Source organism: Parus major, chromosome 6, assembly GCF_001522545.3.
Source record: "Parus major isolate Abel chromosome 6, Parus_major1.1, whole genome shotgun sequence".
Taxonomy (NCBI): domain Eukaryota; kingdom Metazoa; phylum Chordata; class Aves; order Passeriformes; family Paridae; genus Parus; species Parus major.
In genome coordinates, this window is record NC_031775.1 from 12,262,393 (window position 1) to 12,288,011 (window position 25,619).

The 25,619-nt window shown below is 39.7% G+C and overlaps 1 protein-coding gene across 5 annotated transcripts in view; it reads left to right on the forward strand.

Annotated features, from left to right (window-relative positions):
• Positions 1 to 25,619, forward strand: part of GBF1 (golgi brefeldin A resistant guanine nucleotide exchange factor 1) — a 103,941-nt gene that overhangs the window by 54,576 nt on the left and 23,746 nt on the right. For 2 of the 5 annotated variants that reach the window (XM_015633336.3, XM_015633337.3), the window contains exons 4-17: positions 6,250 to 6,381; positions 11,360 to 11,478; positions 12,116 to 12,224; positions 12,586 to 12,646; positions 14,228 to 14,282; positions 15,690 to 15,764; positions 17,108 to 17,143; positions 21,072 to 21,207; positions 22,408 to 22,637; positions 23,153 to 23,321; positions 23,505 to 23,716; positions 24,397 to 24,495; positions 24,905 to 25,099; positions 25,411 to 25,597. In XM_015633336.3, coding sequence (XP_015488822.1) covers positions 6,250 to 6,381; positions 11,360 to 11,478; positions 12,116 to 12,224; positions 12,586 to 12,646; positions 14,228 to 14,282; positions 15,690 to 15,764; positions 17,108 to 17,143; positions 21,072 to 21,207; positions 22,408 to 22,637; positions 23,153 to 23,321; positions 23,505 to 23,716; positions 24,397 to 24,495; positions 24,905 to 25,099; positions 25,411 to 25,597 — 1,815 coding nt within the window. The remainder of the gene's footprint in view (positions 1 to 6,249; positions 6,382 to 11,359; positions 11,479 to 12,115; positions 12,225 to 12,585; positions 12,647 to 14,227; positions 14,283 to 15,689; positions 15,765 to 17,107; positions 17,144 to 21,071; positions 21,208 to 22,407; positions 22,638 to 23,152; positions 23,322 to 23,504; positions 23,717 to 24,396; positions 24,496 to 24,904; positions 25,100 to 25,410; positions 25,598 to 25,619) is intronic. The other 3 variants (XM_015633339.2, XM_015633340.2, XM_015633338.3) reach the window with 2 other exon arrangements.

A 25,619-nucleotide genomic window follows, 5' to 3' on the forward strand; every position in this document is an offset into this window, starting at 1 on the left:
CTGCATTTGTAATTCCAGCTTTGCATTCATGTGTGGCTGTGAATGGCACTGTTTCCCTCTTGATTTGGTGGGTTGGGGCCCCTGAATGACCACTTGAATTCACAGGGCATTAGCTTTGAAGAGTATATTTTACAGGCATCCTTAGAAAAGGATTGCAGTTAATTCACACTTCTCTTTCATTGGCTTGAATATCCTTGATTTTCAGCCTGTGTTTATGTTTATTGTTTGCAAAGCTTTTGATACCATTTATTATAATGAAGTATTGATTTCAGAGATTCACAAAGGTTCCTTCCACACATCCCCCTGGTATGTATACTGTGTTGTGCAATCCCCATGGTATTTATGTGTTCTAGAAACTAGGATGTAAGCTTCTGGCTCCTCAGCTTCTCCCTAGCCGGCAGAATCCTGTTTTCTTTATCTGTTAAGAGCACAGATTAGGCTAAAACAATGATATTTTGGGGAATCCTGAGAGAATATCCAGTGGCTTTTGATGACCTCTTGTTTATGAACTTTAGTGGGCATTGCCATTATTTTCAGGAAGGGGAACTTTCTCTCATAACACTAGTTGCTAAATCAGACTGTATAGGTGGCAATCTGTTCTCCTTTCAGATCAGATAATTACAAATGTGCTACCAATTGCACTGTGTTGCAAGGGCAGGTCTAGAATTGCAAGAAAAACAAGATGAAAACAACAACTAAGACCCCCTTGTAGGGGAGAGATGGCAGAGAATTCTTTTCACTTGAAACACTCTGTACCAGGGCTGTGTGGAGCAGAACATACACTCAGGAACAAATGAGTGTGGATCATCTATAGTGTAGCTTTTAAACACTTGTTATCCAACATTAATTGGCTGTTATTGATCTGGGGTGAAATGTCAGAGTAAATTTGCTAGCTGGAAGTTAGGGTATGTCTTTTAGTTAAGGTGCAGAGTGGCATGTGTTCCAGTCAGCCTGGAGAATTTATTCTTGGCGTGGTGAAAAACATGCTCCTCCTCTGTTTATCAGCCATAGAGCTGCTGTTGTTGCAGTTTTGCCGGGGCACCTAGAACCAGTATGCATATACTGTTCTGTGCCTGTTACCTAGGGACTCTATGTAAAGCAAGTTCAAGCTCTGCAGATTTTTAGAGGAACAAGTTACTATAATTCTGTGTGCTCAATTTGTTAACTTCTAAATTAAACACCTGGTAATAAGAGGACTAACTGAAAATAATTTCTCATTTCCCTACAATCCCACATTTTGACTTGGCTAAGATTAAGCCTGTACTTATTTCAGCAGTTAAATGTTTATGAAAATCCAGAAAGCGTGACCACTCCATACTTCTAGACAATTTTAAAAGGCAAGTACAGTTTTGTCCTTTTTCCTTGTAACTTTTTCAGTCTGACTTGCTGATCCAGACTACAGGGGCTTCTCATCCTTTGAGTGAAAAGACAAAATATTTTGGTGTTTGTTGGGTGAACTGAGAGTAAAGTGCATATAGGCCGGAATGGCAGTGTTTGCAGAAAGTGGTTATGAGGATGATCCAGGAAGCGCTTGCTGATACCTCAGTTTTCTGTGGCATAAATTGATTGAGCCCCAAGGCAAGAGTCCCGAAAAGCTGGATTTCTCCTCTGTTACAGTGTTATCTTTGTCTCTTTCTCACCTTAAGAAAAGAAAATGCCTGTTCATTGTAGTAAGCAGGGAGCACAGTAGTGCATGCTGAAAGCATTGCTGTCTGAGCTCGTCTGCACTGGGGAGGTGCGTGGGATACAACTGAGACAGTCTTTCTGAAGGCTGGGCGTCAAAGGCCAACAGCTGCTGCATAAGAGGAGTCCAGGTCATGTGGTTTGGGTTGCAGTTGCCTGTCCTCGGGACAAATGATGTTGAAATAACTTGTCATAAACAATTTTTTCTTGTTCATTTACTCTGATTCGGAACGCATAGCCGATCCTGATAAGAGTCATTCAGGAGTGAAGAGTTGAACTGCCAGAGAAAGCAGTTTATGTGAGCGTTTTAGATCAGGAATGTGCCAACAGCGTGCTAACAATAAGAAAACTTGTCCGAGGGGGACCTGCTCTTGCACTTCAGGAGAAAAGGGACGCCAGAGGTCTGATGCAGTTTGTTTGCTGAAGTGCCAGAATGGCTGGATGGGATTGCTGAAATGGGAGTTAGGTGCTTAAATATGAATTAGTTGATTAAATATCATTATAGACATGTGTGTCTAAGTGCAAATAATCCATAGGAAGAATGAAGGAAAGCACCTTCATCTCAAAGGAATTGTGTCCTCATTAAAATTGCCAGCCTGAAGAGTTTGATTTTTGATACATTACTTAAGATACTCTTTCCCTTCTTCTCCATTCCCATGCACTGCTTTAGGCTAGCCGAGAATTTCTGAGTGTTGTGCTGACGCTGGTCTCCGCTTGCTTCTCTGAAATTTTGTTGAAAAGATCTGTGTGAGAAGAATGGGAAGTGCTTTCTAGCTGGTCCCCAAAAGCAGACCAACCTCTTCATTTAAGCCTAAGCCTAATTATATTTTATATCATTTTTCCCTGTCTTTGAGTAGATTTCAAAGGAAGGCTGCTTGAAAGGAGTCCCTTGAGAAATTTTGTTCTCTTTGTGGATAGTTATTCAGTTTTTCCTCTTATAAAACCCTTGGCTGAAGTCATGCTTGCAGGTTTGGTGGTTTTTTGGGTGAGTGTTTTGTTTGGTTGTTTTCTTCCCCAGAGCTGAAACTGCTTACTTAAGCAGAGAACCATCCTGTATTTTCTTGATGAAACACTGAGAAATGTCTCTTGCTAGAAAATATTCTAGAAACATCTGTATATGCAGTTCTCAATCCTCTCACTGGTTATAGTTACCTCACTTGTAATGACTGAACTTGAATCTGGCAGAACAAGAACCAGATTTGAAAATTCAGAGCTACTTTTTTTTTTTTTTTTGAATGTTGTTACAATCATCAAGTATGTGCTTTCAAACATTTAGTAGGTACCTGATATAGCCTTTGTTTTGTCACAAGGAATTATTGAAGTAATTAATTATTTTATTACATTTTCTGAGATTTCTAGATATTTTCAGGAGAGCACAGGAATTAGGTGATGCTAAGACTGCTGTAGTGATTCTTTTGTGAAGTTTTAACTTGTTGGGCAGAACAATTCCCTGTAAAGACTATGGTCCCACCTTACCAAAGTATTGTGGAAAGAATGCTATTCATTTCCTACTGTTCTGTGCTCTAGATCAAACCTGAGCTGTAGTGGAAAAGCTGGCATGGAATGCACCTTGCAGTTGTAGATACTGATCCAAAAGGGCTGGCAGGTTTGTTCTGGACACTTTTGGCGTACAAGGCTAAGAAAAGCTGTTGAAGAAAGAGCTTCTGAACTAAATTCATTGACCTCAACAGGATTGACTTAAAAGAAGAGGATATATGTTTGATTTACTGACTTGTTTGCAAAATTGTCACTGCATTAAAAACACAGTAGCTTTAGGAATAGCTTTTATAACTTTTAGCAGATAGGTGGATTTAAAAATCCAGGTAGCTTTAGTAGTACTTTCAGATGCTGAACCTTCTTTAGCCCATGAAAGCACTGTGTTTCAGACAGGATACAGCAAGAATAGCTGCAGTGTGAGTGTTTTTCTGTGCTCCCAAACTTCCCATTGAAGCAAAAACCACTACCAAGATTAAGTTCTGCCTTGAAAAGGGAGCTGCTGACCCCTGTAAGTCCTCAATGCTTGCAGATGCTTCTGGTAAGAAGAGCTCATTGTAGTGATTAACTGAATACTCCTGAGGTGTGAGCAATGAGATTGGTGTTTCACTGACATTTAGATCTTTCAGACAGTAGTCCTTCAGTGGGAATGTACTGCACTAAAAATGCTCTCTTTTTGTCTGGCATGTTTTTTATTTTTTAATACCGCAGTACCAGCTACCCAGTCTAAACAGTTTTGCAGCGTAAACCATCAGTTTCAGAGAGCTTAATGTAAAGTGCTTTGTTACCGTAAAATATGGAATCTCTGAATATTAGGGAAACTGGCCAAAGTTGCTGTGTAATCAACAATATGTGCCTAAGTTAAATCCTAATTATGACAGGCTGTTTTTGTGATCTTCATCTAAGTTGTAAATTTGTTAGACTGCAAGAGAATCTGATCTTTAATGACATTAAGATTTACAATTCTAATTGAAAGGAAAAGCCTGATACTCCCCCTACTCTTGTGAAGAAAATATCTATTTGTTGTCCTAATGGAGAGTGTGATGCCCTATGCCTCCACTACCACGTGTATCTTCATCGTCTCATTCTATAGTGCAGTGATGTATATCTGGTCAAGTCCCACTTTTCTTACTAATCAAGTGCAGATTTTTCATCCTGGAACTCACTGGTTTGAATGAAGCTGGAGGAATTGACAGGATTATATTCTGGTCTGTAGAAGGGATCAGTTTTAGGAAAGAAAAATTTGAGTTCTGATCCCTAGTAGTCTTACTATATTTAATATTGTCCGGGTGCTTGTAACCAGTCAAGTGTTCTATAAAGCACACTTAAATAAGCATTAATGTAAGTATGCCTTATGATCATCTGGATTTCCGTGTGCTATTGGGAGGTGACACAATTGTAATGTTACACCAGTGTATTATCTGACAAATTGGGGGAGTTGTTCTTAAGCCAAAAAGGCTGAATCATCATGTTCCTTTTAACCCCTCACAAGTTAGTGGTGTTGGCCTTGTTTGAACTGGTGGCTGAAAGGTAAGGGATGGTGTAGTGATTCCCAGAGTCCCTTTTTAATTGCAGTTTTGCATTAGCTAACAGCACTTTGATGTTCTGTGCTCTTAACTTTTAAAACATAAGCACCCGTATAGTTTTTCCTCCTTGGCTTCCTTGCCATAATTTGACACAGTCATGTTAACATACTTTCTGACAGACTTTTTTGCTTTGATATTTAAGGTTTCCCAATAGGAACTGTGATAAAATGGAATTTCACTTATCTCAGAAAAAGGGGTTTGGGTTTTTTCCCACAGCAAAATAATTGAATTGTGTTGGTAGCTAGAAAAGCAGCAGCTTGTCTAAGGATTCAGTAGTTGCAGTCTTTTTTGCTCCCTGCTTCAAAGAAGCTCATATGACAGATAAGTTCAATATTAGATTATTTGATTGGGGGTATAAATGCCAGTGGTCCTGTGACACTATTAACCATTAGACTTGTTAATTTTTATTAGGAATCAAAGGTAGGTTTCAGCACGTTGAGCCAAGTGTTGTACTTAAATATTTCTCGTCTCAATATTATTCAAGTTACTTTTAATGCATTCTTCTGTGCCTGTGTACTAGCTGTGCTGTGGTTGCCTTCACTTGCTTTTTAATGTTTTTTCTCCTAAATCCCCCTCAGGGCTTCTCTTATCTTGATTCCTCCTGTTTTATTTGGTTTGGTTTGGTTTTTGTTTTGGTTTGGGGTTTTTGTTTGTTTTTCTTGGTCAATTTCCCTAGTTCTGGTTATTCTCTTCTGTATCTCTTTTCCATTCCCAAAGCGTCCCTTGATCATCTTGGAAGGTTCAGGAAGCTTGTTAGTTGTTTTTTCTCCAGCTCAATAGCTCAGTGCCTTCTCGTACTGCAGCTTTAGAGGGGATCCTTGCTGGCCAAACAGCAAGTAGAGAAGAGTGCCCTTTTTAATTGTTTGGTTGAGAGGCTTATACATTATTTTGAGAGCATGAGAGAAGAGTTTTTAATTTGGGTTATCTTATGGGGTTTTCCTGTCTTTACCAAGCAAATATTTAGTGTTGCAGAAATGCAATTTGTATTCAGGCAAAGAGCTGCAGGAGGTCCAATGAGCCTAGTTGTACATTTGTACTCTGCATGTGATTAGTGCAGGGTTTTATCTGTAGTAGGATGTTACAGGGGTGGCAGAAGGTGGGACAGAGTCTCTGTAGTTCATGGGTTCACACAATCCCAAGAGTAATAGGAAAATGCAACTAAATTTGCCAGTGAGTTAAAACACAAATTCCAGCAGCAGGGGCCTCTGTGGCGTTCACAGTGTTCCTACAATCAGATTTGAGAAGGCTTCAGAAAGCTGTTTCGAAGATTGCAAGAAAGTGAACTTTACAAAGCATTGCATTGCACATATACCTATGTGTGTGTTTGTGTGTGTGTATATGTAAAAGAAACCCTGACCTTCACACCAGCCTTCTGAAACTAACCTAGAGCAGGCTTTTTTGCCTCTGAGATGAGACTTGCTGTATGTTCTTAAAGAGAAAATGAATCAAGTCTAATTGTCTTCTTAAAATTTTTTTTAATTTACAGAGCTATCTGAAATTGAACCTAATGTCTTTCTTCGGCCTTTTTTGGAAGTAATCCGTTCTGAAGACACTACAGGCCCCATAACTGGATTGGCACTCACCTCTGTGAACAAGTTCCTCTCATATGCACTAATAGGTATGTTATGTGACTGTGGGATTTGCCAAAATGCCAGCCAAATGCATCTCTGTGAGCTGTGTCTTTGGCTAGGATACATGCTTGCAGTCTTAATGTGGAGATTGGGGAAATAAGAAAATTGTCATTAACACTGGGGAAATCAGCATCTGCAGTTTCTTAATATCTTACTGGCTGATCTTCCATGGTGCTACAGCAGTGTCTGGAAACAGAGCCAGAGCCTCTGGTCTGCCCTGACTGCTGTGTGTGCTTAGGGCCTGCTGCAGGACTGTGTTGGTACCAGCTGCTTTTTAATGCCCTCCAAGCAAAAGGGCCAGGGAGGGAAGAATACCAGCTTGGATTGTGATGTTGTAACATGTAGAAACACAGCGGGATTTATTTAGTTTTGTGCACTAATATTTCTGCTCTAGAGTGAGGATGGTTTTTGCACGGTCCCAGACCTTGTCAAGTGGTGTGCCAGTACTTTTCACTTTCCACAATTGTCATGGCAGAGACTGTACTGCTGCTGCCCAAACTTTCAAATTTGCACATTCTCCTTTGTATCTGTGAAAGACTAATAATGTGCATGTGGTCAGTTCCCGTGGCTCAGCTGGCTTGTAACTCATTAGCTGGCTTTCTGTGTGCCATCAATGTGTCATCCTGTTGTTAGTGATACTCGATTTTTCTCTGTAAGTTCTGTTAGTACTTTGTGATCATACCTGTGTGAATTACAAAACCTGTTATCTGTGGTTTTTTATACATAGTCTCACTTTAGTTTTATCAGTCTTCCTTCCCCCTGAATTCAGATTTCTCAGTTCTTTTTCTCCTTCGCATTGTAAGGGAACACTCTGAATTTTTGGTACTGTTGTTTTAATTATTTAGTTCTTTGGAGATAGCATGAAGGCAGTTAGAGAAAGAAAGGACTTCACATCAGTGCAAATCTCTTTTGCAGGAAAGACACAAAGCTAAAATGAGCAAAGATAGAGACTTGCAGGGAAAAAAAAATAAGTGCTGGATGAAAATATAGTGTAGTGAAGACTAAAGTTAGTGGGTAGTTTTTGATATAATTAACTTGCAAACATATAACTAGAATGATGCAATAGTCACATAAGTTCCTAGGACAACAAAAAAAAACCTTAAAAAATAAGTCTGTAAAACATGTCCCCCTGGAGGATTAAGCATAATTCAAAATATATGACTTTCAGCATTACAGTGAGGGGTGGACTCTTCTTCTGGGCTTTTATGATCTGTATCACATGTCCAGGCAGATGTCTGCGCAGACAACTGACTATAAACAACTGATTTGAGGCAGAAACAGGAAAAAATGGGGTTAAGAGTTTGTAGCCTTTCTCTGGATACTTGTTTAGAATATTAATTGGGTCACTCCAACAGGAGTGCATCCCTGTAACTGTTGGTGATTGTGTGTCTTTGTAGTAGACGGTGGAAGACTCTCTGCCTGGCTTTTTTTCTGGGGCAGAACCTGTAATCTAAGACCTTCGTTATTGCTTCAGATGACATTCAGAGCAGCCTTGTTCTTTGTGCTGCTCCAGATACCAGTTAGGCTGGGATTAGTGGTGCTGGCTGAACATCTGGCTAGGTTGTGTTGTTAAATGAAAGCTTTTTGGTATTATAATTTATTTTTGTAATATGAAACTAAAGGTAGTCTAAAGACTGTTTGCCTAAACATAGGTAACGCTTAAAACTGTTCTTAATGTACAAATCTGTTTCAAACTATACAGAGCAAGAGAGAAGGATGCTGGCATAACCACGGTAGGGAAATTGCAGTGTGGCAGACATTTAGAACATGTTTTGGGGCTGAGTGATGACAGGTGAAGCCAGCACTTTTTAAAAAAGTGGCATTAGCTTTGTCTCTTCTGTGAGTGGTTGGTTTTTGCTGTACACAGTGGGTTGAAAACCAGGGTGCAGTGAAAGGGCCAAACTCCTCTGATAAATATCTTTGTTTAAAATGGCTTTCTTTTCCCATTTCCAGAGTATTTCATTGCTAATCCTTGTGCAGTCTCATTGTTTTTTTATTCTGTCACATGTTAGAAGGTGGTTATCTGTCTCCTTTTTAGGCCAGTAGTGCTGAGGAGTATGTTTTAAAACCAGTTAGAAAATAACAATTCTTGAGTTTAAAACTTCTGATCTCTAGCAGTTTGAATTGCAGATTCACTAATGGTATAGTGTGCAATCACAGCTCAGTTAGAGAAAATTACTTGATATCCACCATGTATGTGTTTTAGTCTTACAATGATTATCCTCTCCTCTAAGTACTTATTCTGCTAGAGTTTCAGTTGATAAATTACACAGTAACTTTTAAAACTGTGTGGAAATACTAAACTCCTATTGATTTTTATCCCTCAGATTAGTTATTTCCTTGCTCAGCAGTTTTGCAGTAGCTAGTGAGTTGTCAGCCTACTGGATGAACTCAAACCTTAGCTATAGGGAGACTAGTGGCTGAATTTCAGAATTGGGTTTTTCTTTATTTCCCTCAGAAAAAGTATGTTCTCTTTTTATTTTCCACAGCAGCTTCTGGCTTCATTTCTAAAGTTAGCTTTCCCTGATGTGTATCTGTAACAGTAACTGTTGTTCAGCTTCCAGTGAGAGGACTTGCTTTTAAAGGAGTTTAAAGCTTGTTCTGCCCTCTACCTTTTCTGTCTCCTTGGTGATTTATTTTAGTTCCATTAAAGGTGTTACTGAGCAGGCTTCTGGCTTTCCTGAATTTCCTCTGGTTCAGAGCCTGGATTTTCTGATTTCTGTTTGTTCTTTGCCCACCTGTGTAAGATAGTACCCAGTTTGAAAGGTGTGTATCTAGATGGGGTATCTAGATCTTTGCATTGTAGATGGAATTTTTAAACTGTTATTGTGCTCACTCAAACTTCTTGTTAGTGATTCTGAGCAGGCATCGATACATCTTTTTGTACTGTTTTCTCACAAGGGAACAAAGATTTTTTTTTCTGTATCGTGTTTCTGCAAAGTAGAAGTATCTGTGCTTTTAATTGAGCTCAAGAGGTTTTATAAATTGACCTGAATTTGTAGTGCTGTTCCAGGGAGCCAGAACTGAAGTAGTCAGGCGTGATGTGTGTTGGGAGAGAGGTGTTGAAGGTAGGGGCTAGAACAGCAAAGCAGTACTCATAGATCTGTTGAAGTCTGTGCACAACTTGCTTGCATTTCCTTTTCACACAGACTCTTTATCCGTAACTACAATTAAATATATCCCTAAGACTAGAGTAACTCATGTCTACTGTTAAAGGTGACAGGGAGGTGAATCTGTGTGTCCTACTTGTGGGAGCCTTTACTGCAACAAATTGCTTTTTCGTCTCTTAATTCCCACTGGGCTGCTTTCCACTGTGGTTTTTGAGCTTGGTTAACAGTAATGCTAATGTAGGTGCTGGCATTGTAACACCACTGGTCTTTGCCTAGTTTAGCTAAGACAATTCAGAATGAGCCTACATCCCCACTGGTGATTTAAGCTATTGCCTCCATGAATAAGAGTGCATGAGACACCAGCCTTAGACTTGTTTTATTCTCTGGTAGAAGAGTAGTACCTTCTCACTGGATTATAAGCCATCATTGAAGGTATGTAGATAACTGCTTCTGAAGCCAGGCCTCTTAGCTAGTGCTTCCCCATAACAATTTTTATCCTGTTTCGTGCTGCTGCTAAACTAGGTGAAAAGTGACCAATTGGTTTTAGAACAGCCTTCTTGATGGCTCAGTGAGGTTTTCCTGGCAAACCAGGAGAGGAACTCTGTCTAAACTATGCAAGATTTCTCAGTGTGTGTGTGAACAATGTCAAAAGTAATTAAGTGCTGTTCTTAATAGGGACGTGTACGAGATGGCAATGGCAAAGTGCTGTTCCTGTGCAGATTTATGTGAGTCTAAAGTACACTGATGCCATTTCAGTTTTATGCAACTTTGAGAATTTCTTATCCTGCAGCCTCTCAGGATAGGAGTGTGGTAAGAGGCTGCTGTCTCTGGACCACAATAAGGGCAGCTTTCTTTAATACCAAGGGCTTATAGCCCTTCCTAGATGTGAATATTACTGGTGTCAAAGAGGGAATCTGTGAAGCTTCTCTGTAATGCAGGTCTTCCTTGGTTCCTCTGTCAGCATCATTCTTGCTGGAGTTCAAGAGGCCCCATTGCCAATTAATGAGGTATTAAGCAATGTTTAGGTTGTCTCCTTTCTTTTCTAATGACTGTTTAGGTAGAAGGGTATCAAGATTCTTGCCCAGTGCCATATTGTCTAAGTGAGAATGAAATCAAAGCCAGAGGCAGCTTTTCTGAAGCCACTGTAATGTAGCACAAGATACAATTACTAGCAACAATCTCATCCTAAACATTCTCTCAACTGCACCATTGTTTGTAGCTGCAAAAGACTGAAATGGAGAGAAGGAGCCTTGATGAATGATTGGAGTGGGAGGCCTGCAACTCTGATATCTAAACTGTGATTGTGTCTGTCTGCTGTTTTCTCTGGGGAAAACTACTGGTCTGTTCCTTCCCAGCTCTCATTCCTTGAGAGGGGTGTAGAACAAGAGACAATTTTCCCTTCTCAATTTAGTGGAACCTGTTTGGCATTTTCTTCTCATGAGAGTAAATTTTAGGTTCCCTATGTTTAAGAGCTGTTTTTTCATTATTCCCAAGGAGGCACTGAATGCATTTAATAGCTGATTGTGCTGTATTGTAGGGAATGGGACACAGTCTTAGAAGTTAATTTCTAAAACACAGAGAACTGGTAACAATGGAATTGTAATTATTTTCTTTGCTAAGTTATATCTTTTTGCAAATGTAAGTAGAATGTTGATATGTCGTTCTGAAAGCTCTCAGTTATAAAGCCTTTCTGTTAGTGGGAGGTAAGTTATGTTCTTGTTGGGTCAACTCGCTGCAAGTCACATAAACTGAGGAAGCTGCAGGTCACACAGTATCTCCCTGTAGATGTCTCCCCATAGAGGTGGTAGACTGTAGATGGCTGTTCACTGACACATATTTTTATTCTGTTACTCAGATCCCAGCCATGAGGGCACAGCAGAAGGGATGGAGAACATGGCAGATGCTGTCACTCATGCTCGATTTGTGGGCACAGATCATGCAAGCGATGAGGTTGTCTTGATGAAAATCCTACAGGTAAGAGGAGAGAAATGGTAATTACCATAATGGTTGCAGCCTGTTGTGGAACATATCCTGTTACATAGAGATGAAGAGGAGGGAGAAATGTTTTGACTCTGTAGAAGCTTAGTGACAGACTTTATTTTTAAACAGATGGCTCATATACCTGTGGTAAAAGCTTTTCCAAATGAAAATAGTTAAAAGCTTAAATTAAATTATTTTAAAATTATGAACTTGATAAGGTGGTAGTGTTGATAATCCTGCCTTGTGCATGGTCTGTGTTGGGGGGTTAATTAAGAATACAGAGCTCTCAAACTTATTTTTGGGAAAAAAATAAATTTTATCTCTTCTTTGTAGAGACAAAAGTATAGACTGTATACCTCTTGGGTCTGTGTACTTCTGAGCAGATATCTAGTTCCTGAATTTAAATATTGGGTAGTATGCAATGTATCTGGCCTCCTTTAGAAGTGGGTCAGGAGATCATTCTTATCTCCTAATTGGCTTCTTGAGCAGAGCATTCAATTTGAAATGACTCCAGAAGAAACCTCCTTAGCTTTTCTGCTCATGGTAGTCTTTCTTGAGGAAACCAACCTCCCCTTGGGAATGCACACAAGCATCATGGCAGTGTGGTACATACAGGTGCTGTTCTTCACAGGTGTTGAGGACGTTGCTGCTCACCCCAGTGGGAGCCCACCTCACCAACGAATCGGTGTGTGAAATCATGCAGTCCTGTTTCCGCATATGCTTCGAAATGAGGCTCAGTGGTAGGTTTGTTCATACTTCTGCCGTTAAGAAATTGATCAGATTTCTTCAGTATTAGCTAGTTCTGTTATAGAGCATGCATCCATGGAAAGCTGCTGAGCTTTATATTATTGTGTCTTTCTACAACTTCATGGAAAATTTGTTGAGCGTTCACTGTACAAGTTTGGACTGCTCTTTTCCCCAGCTGTGTAGCGCCACCGTGTGATGCCGTGACCGTTTGCAGTAACGCAGGGTTGGAGCTGGTTTTAATAAATTTGCCGTAATCTCTGTAAACAAGACTCGGAGGGGAGTCTGCTTGAAGAAGCCTCTTGATAATATCACACTGAGTAATGACACCTGTGTTATTTGTTTTTGTCTTCGCAGAGTTATTGAGAAAATCTGCAGAGCACACTCTGGTCGACATGGTGCAGCTGCTCTTCACAAGGTAAACCTGCTTGTGTTTGCCTCAGCATTGCCGAGATGGCCCTCTAAGGACAGAAAGATTCCACACTTCCACTTAAGGGCCCTCAGAAAAATCATCCAAAATGGTCATTATTTAGAGGTGGAAGGGGATGAAGGATTTGGCACTTTTCTCTAGGGCTGACCCTGTCAGACTGCAGGGAGACAGAGGTAAGGAAGGCTGCCTGGTTTAAGGTGTCCTTTGAGGAGAGATGGACAGCCAAGTAATGAAGAGCTTTAGGATAGAGAACCAGTTTCAGGACAGAGAATGCAAACTTCACTGAAAAAAAGGTGCTCTAAAGAATATAGCTCTCTTTAGCAGAGAGAATAGAAATGGTGTTGAATAGCCACACATTGATTTCAAGCTAAGAGTTTTGACCTCACACATCAAAGAACATTTAAAACTCTTGAAGTCATATGTCTTGGACAAATGTTCTGCCCCTTTCAGCACCCTTCAGGTAATTAAGATGACTTATTTAAAACTCAGGTAAGTTAATTAACTTCAAAATTGTTTCTCCAAATAGTGAAGTAATCATAGACTTTCTCTGGGTATTCTAAAGAGGAAATTTTTACAGGTACAGATATACTTTAAGTAGGAAAGGATTTTAGTGAAACTGACAGCTTATGAAACACAGTTGCATCGTATTTTTTTTCCCCACTGTCACACGGTTCCAGTGGGTTCTCAGTTTTTTTTCTCCTCTGCGTGCCCTGCATTGTGCACTGGATGAATGTTAGGCAAAGTCAGAATCAATCTCCTTAAAGAGGAGCTACCACATTACTTTTTCTCCAAGTGCATATTTGAATTTTACTTGCTTTCTCATTACTTACTGTGTAATCCTCTCCTCTGTCCTTGATAAGGCTTGGAGACACTGTCACCATCTGTGCCTGTGGACATTGGGATAGAGGTGCAAGGCAAAGGCAGCAACTGCAGGGGTGGTTTGGCTGATCTGATCAATCTTGCTTTCCAGAAAAAGAAATAGTCAAAGCTATGCTCCAAGGCTTTTATATCCTCATCAAGTAAAGACAGAATTGTAGTAAAGTAACAGAAGAGAGAGCAGGGTGTGTGGATTTGTAGAGCTGTACATGAAGTCATTTGGTAGCACAGGTGAGAGCAGTCTACCTCATTCTGAGATGAGAACTGCTTATCTCCAAAGATTCAACTTTTTGTGCATCTGCTGCCCTCCACAATTGTGCTTATATGATACAGAACACAGGATAACTGCTGGGATTTCTACGTATTCAAAGAGAAGAATTGCCATGACTAGTAATAAAATGTACACTACAAGAGTCCTGCTGTGGATGACACTGACTCAGCAGCTGCTTTTAGCAGCATCAGAAAAACCTGTTTTGAACAAAAGTAAATAATAAATGCTGAAAAGGTGCACTGAAGGAAAATAAATTATCTGTACATGGCAGGAAAATCAATATAGAAAAATAGCCATTAGTAGTAAAAACTAACTTGGGTTTTCTGGTATCTGCAGCATGACTGGAAAGACCAGCCTGTTTCTTTCCCCTTCTTGTTAATCTATGTAAGCTTATGTTTTTTGGCTTGCTCTTTGTATTTCAGGTTGCCTCAGTTTAAAGAAGAGCCTAAAAGCTACATGGGAACGAACATGAAGAAGGTAAGACTCAGCACTGTGTTGACTGTTCTGCTCCTGTCTTTGGCTTGTGCTCATCTCTATTTTGTTTGTTTTCACACTTGTATTTCTTTATTTCTACAAGTCCCAGTTCACTGAAAGAGCATGTTTAACCGCATAAATGGACATAGATTCATTAATTCATGGGATTAAGTCCACATATCCAGTGGCAAGTCTTTTTAATGATACTGCTGCCTAAGTGAGACAGTCTGGATTCTGGGAACAGCCATCAGCTGCTGTGGGCTAGAAAACCCCAGCAAGTTCTGGGTTCTGATGGTATCTTTGTCTGGTTATTTGCTGCCTTCTGCTCTCTCTCCAGCTTCTTCATCATCATTCTTCATTCACTACAGGTCTGAGCTCTTGAGATGTATTTTTGTCCAGTTCCTCCTGTGTAAATGGGAAACTTTTTGAGGCTGGTGAAACAGCATGAAAGCATGAAATTGGCTTTTGTAGAAAAAGCTTTGGTGAATTCTAGAAGGGGCAGCATTCTGTGGTGAACACCTTAGTTCACAAATCAAAATAGATTTTTCTTTATCCCACTTTCCTTAAAAGTACAGCTCTCTGAGGCTGGGCGTTCTGGATTTGTTTAACGCCACCATCTTGATCAATGAGATTTTTAGCAGCTGGATTCAGTATTTCAAATACCATGATGTGACCTTATATGATTATTAATGTAGTACTTTCTTATTGAAGAGAGGTCCTATTGAGGAACTCCATATATACTTCTGTATTCTTTGTATTTCATAAAAAGAATATCAATAAAGGTAATAGATTCTGCTGTTGAGACCAACCAACAGGATGGGGAAAAGTGCTAGAGAAGAAATAACCACCTTTCATCTTAACACTGAATATAATATACAGTTTATAACTTCCCCTGCTTTTATTTCAATGAGTTGAGAAAAGGGACAGCATAGGGTAAGCATACCTTTCAGAGCCAGTATAGCAGTGTTTTGAGAGACTGAATGCTTGGTTGTAGGAATTTGAAACCCAGTAAAGCTTAGGACTTTACTTCTTGTGTAGTGAACTAATGACTGCTTGTTTCCCTTGCTGTGGGAGAAGTCACAGGATTTGTGATGATGGTAGGTTGGTGTACAGAAAGCTAAAAGAGATCAGGCTAATGTATGGCAGGTATCAGGCTTTGTCATGGTTTGTGTACAGAAGGTGTAAAGTGAAGGTGACTGAATTTAGGAGGGCTGCCCTTACCAAGTGATGGCTGCTCCCAGCTCGGTTAAGTGATGCTCTGTCTTGTGTCCAATCTGTGCAGTTCCCCTGTACTGTCTCTTCGCTGTGCATGTCAGGAGTGTGCCCTGCAGCCTTGCACTCTGCCAGGTTATTCTTCTCTTTGGGTTTATTTTGCTTTGTTTAAACCATGCATTTGCCTATCTTTCACAGATTTCTTCAGGTCTCCTCAACAAACTGGAGCTAAGTAGTGGGGAACAGCCCAAAGCGCTGAACCAATTAGAGAGGGTATTGATCTTTAAGAACCTGAAGGTCTCTCTCTCCCTTCTCCCTTGTTACCTTACTACCCTCTTCCTTCTCTTGTAAACACCACCTGAGAGATAGTTACGTTGTGTGCAGCAAATCTCCCTCCACTCATTTGACACAGCATGGCTTTTGGAGACAGTGCATGCCGTGGTTGCTTTGCAGTGTTGTGGCTGCAGCTGGGGCAGGCTTGGGAGGGAGAGACCCTTGTTTTACAGCAGCATTCAGTGTGTTGGTGCCACCTAAGAGTGCCACCTAAAACACCATCACAGAATCCTCTGGAGGAAGGGAGTGGGAGGGCATGGATAAGATTTGACAGTGAAAACCTGAAAAAAGGGAACATAAAAAGTGTAGATTTGTCTCTGAAGTGTTGTGTGTCTTGCTTGTTGATCTTAATTATAGACATAGCTCCTCCATGTATCTGAAGGTTTTTTTGACTCAGCATTAAAATTTTTTTAGTTAAGGTGAAGTTTTGAGCTTTGTTACTTGGTAAAGGGCCACAGAGTTCAGTGCTTTCAGAATTTTTCTTGAAGGAGATTGCTGTATATTTTCAACATCTTTGTTCATGTTTCTACTGAAATAAAGTATGTGTCCCAGCACAGTATATCCTAATGGGGGATCTGTGGAGCCAAACTGATTTACAAAACGTCTTAGTCCCAGCTAATTCCCCTAGAATTCTAAATTTCTAAAGAAATACTGTAGGCATGCAGATTATTTGGTTTGGATCAGTCATGGTAACCCTGAAAAACTAACTTAGACAGGACTGTTCTCAGTTTTCTATGTTGATTCATAAACTTAATGTAGCTTTATTTTTTGTCTGGCATTAATGTTACTTAGTCCAAACAGAGATGAGCAGAACTTTTGTCCTGTGTCTGAGACAAAGTAGTTATACAAAGAGAATAGTTTGAAAGGCAGTGGCTCGAGACTTGCAGATTTATGCAGTTATGCAGAAAAAAAGATTAAGAAATGTTTCCCATTGCAGTAGAAAGTGTTCTAGGTAAACATTGGGTTCTGCTGTGGGAGTGAGGAGGAGCATAAATCTGATTTTCACAGATTTTTGGAGTGGGTTTTGTTCATAGTTGCCTAAGATGCGTTTCACCAAATAACCTTCATAAGTCGTTGCGGTACGGGCAGGTACGTAAATGAGATGACTGGATTGCCTCGGTGTCTCCAGGACTCGGATCGTGGACTGCGTTCTCTCTGCATGCTTTTGTGTCTTGAACGCTACTTGGTGTGCTGACCAGTTCCATGCTGCATCTAGAATGAGCTCGTGTTTTAGTATAATCACTTTAATTACTAATCATTGGCCCCTGCCCTTTTTTCTTGAGGCTTACAGTATCTTATGGAAAAACAAACGAGTACAGGTAAGGTGACTTGTAGAAAAATGAGATCTCATGGACCATTTAAAAAGAATCTTGTAGTATTATATTTTTCTTCACCTTCCTAGACCTTAGCTAGGGTTTTATTTGTAAAACCTCATCTATCAAAGGAAGCATTTGGAGTCTTGTAATTCTTTTCTTCTATAATTTTGTGGACGTTTCTTTATGCAAAGGTAACTCAGATAAACGTAGTTGAATCTGTACAGAATTCCAAGCTGAATGAACGGTACCTCTGAGCTCCCTCTCTCATTTCTAAAGAATATTTTGATACTAACATCAAATGGTTTTTACCATCAAAACAACAAGCTTAAAGTAGCCTCAAGGATGTTGATAAGTAGAAAACTAATGTAACTGTAATATCACTGAGCATGGAAGAGGAAAGGAGAGTTTTAGATAATATGTGAGATTCAGGATATGTTAATGATCGGTTAAATGCCATTTAGCTGCTGCATTTAGTCAAAAAGGCAACATTAGGTTTAAAATATCAGTGTGTTAACATACAATGCAGCTTTCTAGAGAAACTGGGAAATGCCTTGGAATTGAAGGTAAAAACAAGATTTAGAAATAGTTCCTTTAGTCAAAGGCAAATTGTACTAGTGTTTTTTACATTTTATATACTAATATTAAAGCAAGGAATCGTGAGATTGTTACCTTTTAATTCAAAGAAAATCCATAAGGAGTGATGTTACTTTGCTGTCCTTTGATACATGTATTGTTTTAGAATTTCCAAACTCACTATTTGTTTGTTAAAACAACTTATAGCCTCTTCACACTGATGAAATGTTTTTATTAAGCATTTCTGTTTGCTTTTGCAAATTTTTAAAGCTGTGCAATAGTTTGCTACCTTGAAGCAAAAGGAGATTGCAAAAGAAAAAGGCGGGAGGGCAAAATTATATGGGAAATAATTCTATGTAGTCCTACTAGGTAATTCTAATAAAAGGATGCCTGTTTGTGTAGAATGTGGAGATTGGATGGTATGAGATGGAAAGTACCTACTGGGTAATCTCATCCTATATCACCCCACCTACCCCTCTACTCCCTGAAAAAAAACAACCAAACAACAAAAACACCCCCCCCCAAAAAAAACCCCACCCCCTCTACTCCCTGAAAAAAAACAACCAAACAACAAAAACACCCCCCCCAAAAAAAACCCCACCCCCCCTAAAAATTGAAAACAAACAAACCCAAACCCTCCCCCACCCACCAAAAAACCCTAAAAAACCAAAGCAAAACAAAAACCACAAAAAATGAAATCCACAGAAAACCACCCCAACCAAAATCCCAAAAATGCCACCAAAAAAAAAACCAAACACTTAAAAAGCTCAAATAAACTTCAATTTTGGTCTAAATTATTTATAGTCTGATTAAGTGTTTTGGAATCTTTAAAAATCAGGTAAGTCTTCTTGCTTGCCTGACTGCACTGTTTCCCATCTATATGAAGCTGTTGTGACTCAGTCTCTGAAAGATGGCACAGGTTTGTCAAAATGATTACATATGGGCCTGTATCTTAAGACCCTTGAGATGGAATCTTGGAAGTTAAGACAGGACAATTGCAAAGGGTAGATTTTATATCTGAAAAAAAGTGCTTTTTTGAACGGGCTAGTGATGAATTGAGGTGGTATTTGGTGTAGTATGAAAGGGGAGATTAGACCTAGTAATTAAATTGTCACAGTTGCATTGTTTGATAGAATGTTTTAAACATTAGGCATTTCTCAAGAGCATGACTGAGGGCAGAAGGAGCCGTATATGGTTAACCTGTATCATTATCTCAGCTCCATTTTGCTGATTCAATTTTGCGTCCTGCTGCAAGTAACTTTTAGCCTAGCATGTAACAACAACGTGATTTATTAGCTAGAAGCAAAGTTGGTTTTGAAATTGTGAAACAGACCTTTTTTTGGTGTAGCACATAATGCTTCCAGGTTTCCTTCCTAATGAAAGTTGTTTGGTACGATGAACCATAAGTCTTCAGATTTTATTGTATAATTTACTGAAAAAGGAGAAAAAAACCCCAACCCAGATATTTCTGTAATAACTAGTAGGTAAAACTATCTGATCTAATTTGTAGCTGAAGCCTTTAATTATTAAATTTATAAATATGAATAAAGATTAGTAAATGTAGCCATTGGTGGTATTTAAGGCTCAGATTTTAGAAACTCAGGATTCAAGATCAAGAATCAAAGATAATACATATTTTATATAGCCCTATGAAGCAGTAAATAAGAAAGGTAAAAGAGCTGATAATTTTGACATGAAATGATTATGATCCATAAGCATTGTAAAACATTTTGAAATCTGCTAAATTTTATTTTTAGCTGTGTACTTGTCATGTAAGTATTTGCCAGAAGCTGTGATTTAGGATTCTTACTGCAATATTTGAAAGAAATAACAAGGAGCAAAGTAATTCTGAATCTATTAATTAGCACACTCATGGAAACTGTAGCACAGCTAAAACCTGGGGATTAGTCATCAAACAAATACAACTTGTGGTGTGAAGAAAAGTTACACAAATGGTTTACTGCACTGGGATATAACATTTTCACAGGCTTTGTTTAAATGGGAAGAAGTACAGGCTGAGCCCATATACAGGGAGTTAGAATTCTACCTGGAAAATGGAAAGAGAAGGAAAAACAGTGGTGGAACCTAGAAGGTTTATTGGCATTTAAGAGTAGTAGTAGCTGGAAGGAGGTAAGTTGCAGAAGAAGGAAGAGACTAAAGAATATAGCTGTCTTCTACATAAGTTATATCTGCTACTACAGTTATAAGAAATAAGGAATATTATAGCCCAAAATAAAACCTAACTGTAATAAATTTACAAAGCAGAATACTGAATATGACACGGTAGCGAAGCTTGTTGAATGCTTTCCATGCCATGTACGGTACCTGTTCAGTGCTTAAATTTGCATCCAAACTGAGGAATTGGCAGCATCAGAAAAGCTGACTGCAGCTACCAAACACAAGAGTAGATGCAATCCTGCACTTGGAGGAACTCACATTGTAAGGAACTGGTTTTCATGCTGGCCAGGGCCATTAGCTATCTGACTAAATATCATAATGTTTTTAAGAACTTCTGGAGCATTTCATGCCTGAAATAGCAGTGCTGTGCAGCAAGTGCCACACAGTCTGCCCTTTTCCTGGTTTTGTTCCTGTTTTCCCAATCAAAGTTCTGTGTACAAACTAGAAGTAGAATCTTGGTCAACAAGGATATCAAGAGTCAAGGTTAGATTTAGATCTGAGGAGAGGTAATGTGACAGAAGGAAGGTGAAAGGAGAAAGAGGTTTGTTTCTAAATCACTAGGATGGTATTTGCAGTGTAACATGCACCAGTAGCAAATGAAGTGTTAGAAACACTTGTTAATAGTGAGCATGGAGGAAAGTGAGCATGGCATTGCTACAAAGATGAGGAGTGAATTGAGGTAAGAGATCAGTCACAGAGCTGCAGCATGTTCACACTTCATTGTCAGCTTGATATATAGATGATGAAATTTTAGTTTCATGTCAAACCTAACTAATGCTTACTTAGATACTTTAATTGACGCCCTTTGGAAGTCTGGAGGAGCTTTGGTCAAAGCAGAGAGATTTGAGATGTGTAGGGCTAAGAGAATTCTTTATCCTCATTTAAAATTGGGAGGTATTGATAGGGAATAGGGAGCACTGTGATAATTGAACTGTTAAGTATATATTACAGCAGAGTAACTGCAGTTAATTGTCCCTTGATTTAGCTGTGGAGTGTTGGCTAATATGTGTGGAGTCAAGGGGTAATTTGCATGATTTTGAGGTGCTGATTAATTTGTGTGATATATTTGAGTGCTATTGCCTGACTTTAAAGTTTTTGAGGTAGCCTTTGTGAGTTGGCTTGTGTAATCCATTATGCTGTGTGGTTTTGCAATACTGATACTAATAATTATTATTTTCAGTTGAAAATGAGAGCTGGAGGAATGAGTGAATCATCGAAATGGAAAAAGCAGAAGAGATCACCTAGGCCTCCTCGACACGTAACTAAGGTCTCTCCTGGGACAGAACAGTCAGCAGGCAATGCTACTAATACCACAGGTAAGTTGAAATCTTTTTCAAGAGACCAGACAGCATCCATGCTAGACCTTTTTTGAATATGTCTTGATTTCTTTTCTTCTAATATATTATTTTTCAATAATTCTTATCGTATTAGTTCTCAGTGACTGTAGCAATAAAACATAACTTCTCAGGTCCAGGAGAAAGAGTTTTCAGGAAATGGAATACATATTGATGAGAAAGTCAGGGTCCTGCAGATAACATGACAGCATTCTTGTGCCTTCAGTGTGCCTCATAGGGGTAGTTTGGACAAAAGAGAATGCACACCTGGAGAACTAGCTGAAGTTATGGACAGCAGAGGAGCTGGAGGATACAGCAGATAGATACAAGAGACTGAGAACAGTAACACTGACAAGAGGAGAGCCAAGGGCAACTAGTGACAGGACAAGGGGACGTAGTCTTAAGCTGTTCTAGGGGAAGCTTAGCTAGGACATTAGGAATAATTTCTTCACAGAAAGGATGATTAAACATTGAAACGGATTGCCCAGGGAGGTGATGGAGTCATAGTCCCTAGAGGTGTTTAAAGAAAGACTGGATGTGGCATTCAGTGCCATGGTCTGGCTGACATGGTGGTGTTCAGTCATAGGCTGGACTCGATGATCTCAGAGGTCTTTTCCAGCCTAACTGATCTTGTGATTTTGTAAGGAACACTTAGATTCTTGGAGCACTGTCTCATATTTAGAAGTAGTAGAAATTCTTCACTGCTTGTATTTCAGATCCATTTGAATTGTAATGCATTTTCATTTGTTTAGGAAGACTTAAAGAAATAGGCCCTGCTTTACAATCAAGTCAAAATTCTCACTTTGAAGGAATGATTAATTCTTGATGAGAGGATTTCAAGTGGTTGTGCCATTATATTAAAGAGTAAAGTACGCCTTTTAGAGTCTTTTCAGATTCCTTCTTATGTAAATTCTCTGCACCCTTTATCTAACTATACAGGTTACCTAATTTGCTGAGTCAGATTCCAACTCTTATGCTAAATTTAGAGAACTACTAGTATCTCCGACATTCATCTATTTAATTCATTAATACCTAGCAAGAGAGATCTTTGTTCATCTGTGTTCTCTAACTTAGTGTGCTGCTGAGATAATTGTAGTGTGAAAGAATTTGCTGTGTTTAATGTATGAATTTGTGGTTGAGGGACAGAGCAATACTAATAATTTTGCTTCTGTTTCTCATCAGCAAGTGGAGTTACTTTCATAGATGCACCTTCTCCCAGCTCCTCTGGAAGCTCAGAAAATGTTTCATCAGCGGTCAGCCCTGTTACAGACAGTGGGTTGGAGTTGTCCTCACAGACAACATCCAAGGAAGACCTGACAGATTTGGACCAAGTCGCTTCTTTGGGACTTAATGCAAGAACACCTTCAAATGAGGCCAAAGTGGCTGAAAATCAAAATCAGACTGAACTCCAGGTACATGAATATAATTTGCAGAGGAAAGTTCCAACTCTAACAGTAATGCTATTGACAGGATTATAGAGCTGCAGGGGACCTTTCAGAGCTGCAGATATTTAGAATGGTAAAAATGCTAGGAAGACTTAAACAGAAGTAGTGTGCTGAAATTGTGTAGCATTTAAAACAAAAAAAAATGAGCAAAATTTTGACCTCAGAGGCAGTAAGAACTGATAGGTTATAGGAGTATTTATGAGGTAAAGTCCTTAGTCTCACAAGGAGATTAAGTTATGTAGACTACAGTTATATAAAGCAGATAAGAACTTGATGTAAGTGGAAGGGTAAGAGAGGGTTGCAGCTTGTGTAGAGGCTCTCTTTTCTTTAAAATTTTGTTTTTCTGATACTCTTCCATTAGTGACCTGTGTTGTTGTAATAGCTACAGATTAACTGTGAACAAGTAAGACTTTTTTTCACTTGTCTAGTGCTTGTTAACTCTCCTTTTGCTTCTTTCATTCTCGAATGACATTTCAATGAAGAACGACAGTCTGAGGGAGGAGAAGATCCAATCAGCTTCTGTCGAGTCTATCCCTGAGGTCCTAGAGGAGTGCACATCTGTAGCAGAACATTCTGACTCTGCCTCAGTTCATGACATGGACTATGTAAATCCCCGGGGAGTACGTTTTACTCAGTCTTCCCAAAAAGAAGGTGAGAGGTGGGCAATGCTACTAAAGTCCTGTCTCATTTTCACTGTTTTGTTTCACTTCCTGCTAAGAGGCTGATAAGTGCCTATTCCTTAGAGGGTCTGTAACAATTAAAATTTTAACACTTGCTAGGTACCTGCAAAAAGAAAAGAAGAATTTAGGTTGCTAATCTCTCTTTTTTATTTAGGAGCAGCTCTGGTCCCGTATGGGTTGCCATGTATTAGAGAACTGTTCCGCTTCCTCATCTCACTCACCAACCCTCATGACCGCCACAACTCTGAGGTGATGATCCACATGGGACTGCAGCTGCTGACTGTTGCTCTGGAGTCAGCACCCATTGCAAACTGTCAGTCTCTCTTGGGACTCGTGAAGGAGGAGTTGTGCCGGCACCTATTTCAAGTGAGTCTGGCTTATGCTTGCATGGAATGTGGCACTGGGGAGTCAGATATGAATTTCCATCAAAGAGTATATTGAAATTTAGTATTATGAAGTTTGGCAGGTCTGCAAACAAACTCTCTCCTGGACTGCAGCGAGAGTTCTGAATTGCACCAAATGGGGCTGTTGCAAAGCCAGAGAGGTTGTCATGCTATTTTCTGCAGACCAGGGCCAATAGGGATGAGCATGATTTGAATGAACTGTTACTGTGGGATGACAGTGTGTTTTGATATAATTGGCTTGCAGGTAATTATGGATGTAAGTTACCAGCTTAGTAGTAGGCAGAGCCTTTGGGGGATACCAAGCTATTAATTGCACTGGGGTCATCTCAGAGGCAGGTCCTCTCCCAAGCTCCTTCACCACTAAGAGTCTCTGTGGACTTGGCAAAAGAACCAAGTTGTAGTAGGTGTTCCCTACTAAACCAAGTGTTACCACACACAGATGAGAATTAAGTATAGCCATCCTCACTAGGAAAAAGTGGGACCAGGAGGTTGAACAAGGGATTGTTTTCTAAAATATTGCTGTGGGGGGCAGTGTGTGGATCTTTGGTTGATTCCAGGTGATGCCTGCAGTGCCATAGTACTGCTACTTAGAGCACGTTACTTGCCTTTGTATTTCTTAAGGGTTTTTTGTTTCTTGTTCAGCTACTGAGTGTTGAACGGCTCAATCTATATGCAGCCTCCCTCAGGGTGTGCTTTCTTCTCTTTGAGAGCATGAGAGAGCATCTGAAATTCCAGCTGGAGGTGAGTTTTTTGAGTATGACTGGGTGCCTTGTAATAGTTTATTTGCCTTCAGTTAAATGCATATATATGGACAGTAAAATAGAATCTAAGTACCAAATTATGGTTTTATAAATAACTCAATGTTATGGGTAGGCTGTGTAGACCTTTTGCTGTTGGAAAATCAAATGTCTTTGAGACTGGTACTATGCTGCTTGCCTTCAGACTGTTTTTTAAGCACTGTAGATCCAGGTGCACCGAATGGTAGAACTATTTCAAACCTTTTTACAGCCTCCTTCAGAATGAGCCATCATTAAAGATGGAATAATGTGGGGGAAGGTGAAGCTTAAATCTCCCTCTGCAGTCCTCAAAGCTATTCACTGTCCTGCTTTTTTTTCTTTCCTTAAACTGAGCTGCCCTGTGTTTCTGCCAGATGTATATCAAGAAGCTGATGGAAATAATCACTGTGGAAAACCCAAAGATGCCCTATGAAATGAAGGAGATGGCTTTGGAGGCCATTGTTCAGCTGTGGAGGATTCCCAGTTTTGTGACCGAGCTGTACATTAACTATGACTGCGACTACTACTGTGCCAACCTCTTTGAGGAGCTCACCAAGCTTCTCTCCAAGGTGCTGAACTGTGGCGAGGGCAGGGAGGGGGCAGAACTTAACAGTGAGAGCGGTCAAAGGGTCCAGGGTGAGACTGCTGTAGAGATGAGGAAGGCCATTTAACATTTGGAAGCAGATGGAAGGGAAGGGAAAAAGAAGAGTCATGATGCTTTTATAATATCAGAGCAAATAAACTATTAAATACAAGCTAGAGAGCTTAGGGTGTTCTGTTCTAGTTTCTTGCCTTCCCCAAGGTGTGGAGGGAAACTTACTTGCCCTGTTATGGTGAGAGAGACATGAAAATTGACTAATACTTATGTATTATTTACCAGAATGCCTTTCCAGTTTCTGGACAGCTGTATACTGTCCATCTGCTGTCTCTGGAAGCATTGCTGACAGTGATAGATAGCACCGAGGCACATTGCCAGGCCAAAGTGCTGAGTAACATACATCAACAAGAGAAGGAAGTTGTCAAACCCAGCCCAGAAACCATCAACAGCACCAAAGAAACAAGCAATAGTAAGACCCCTTCCTTTGATAC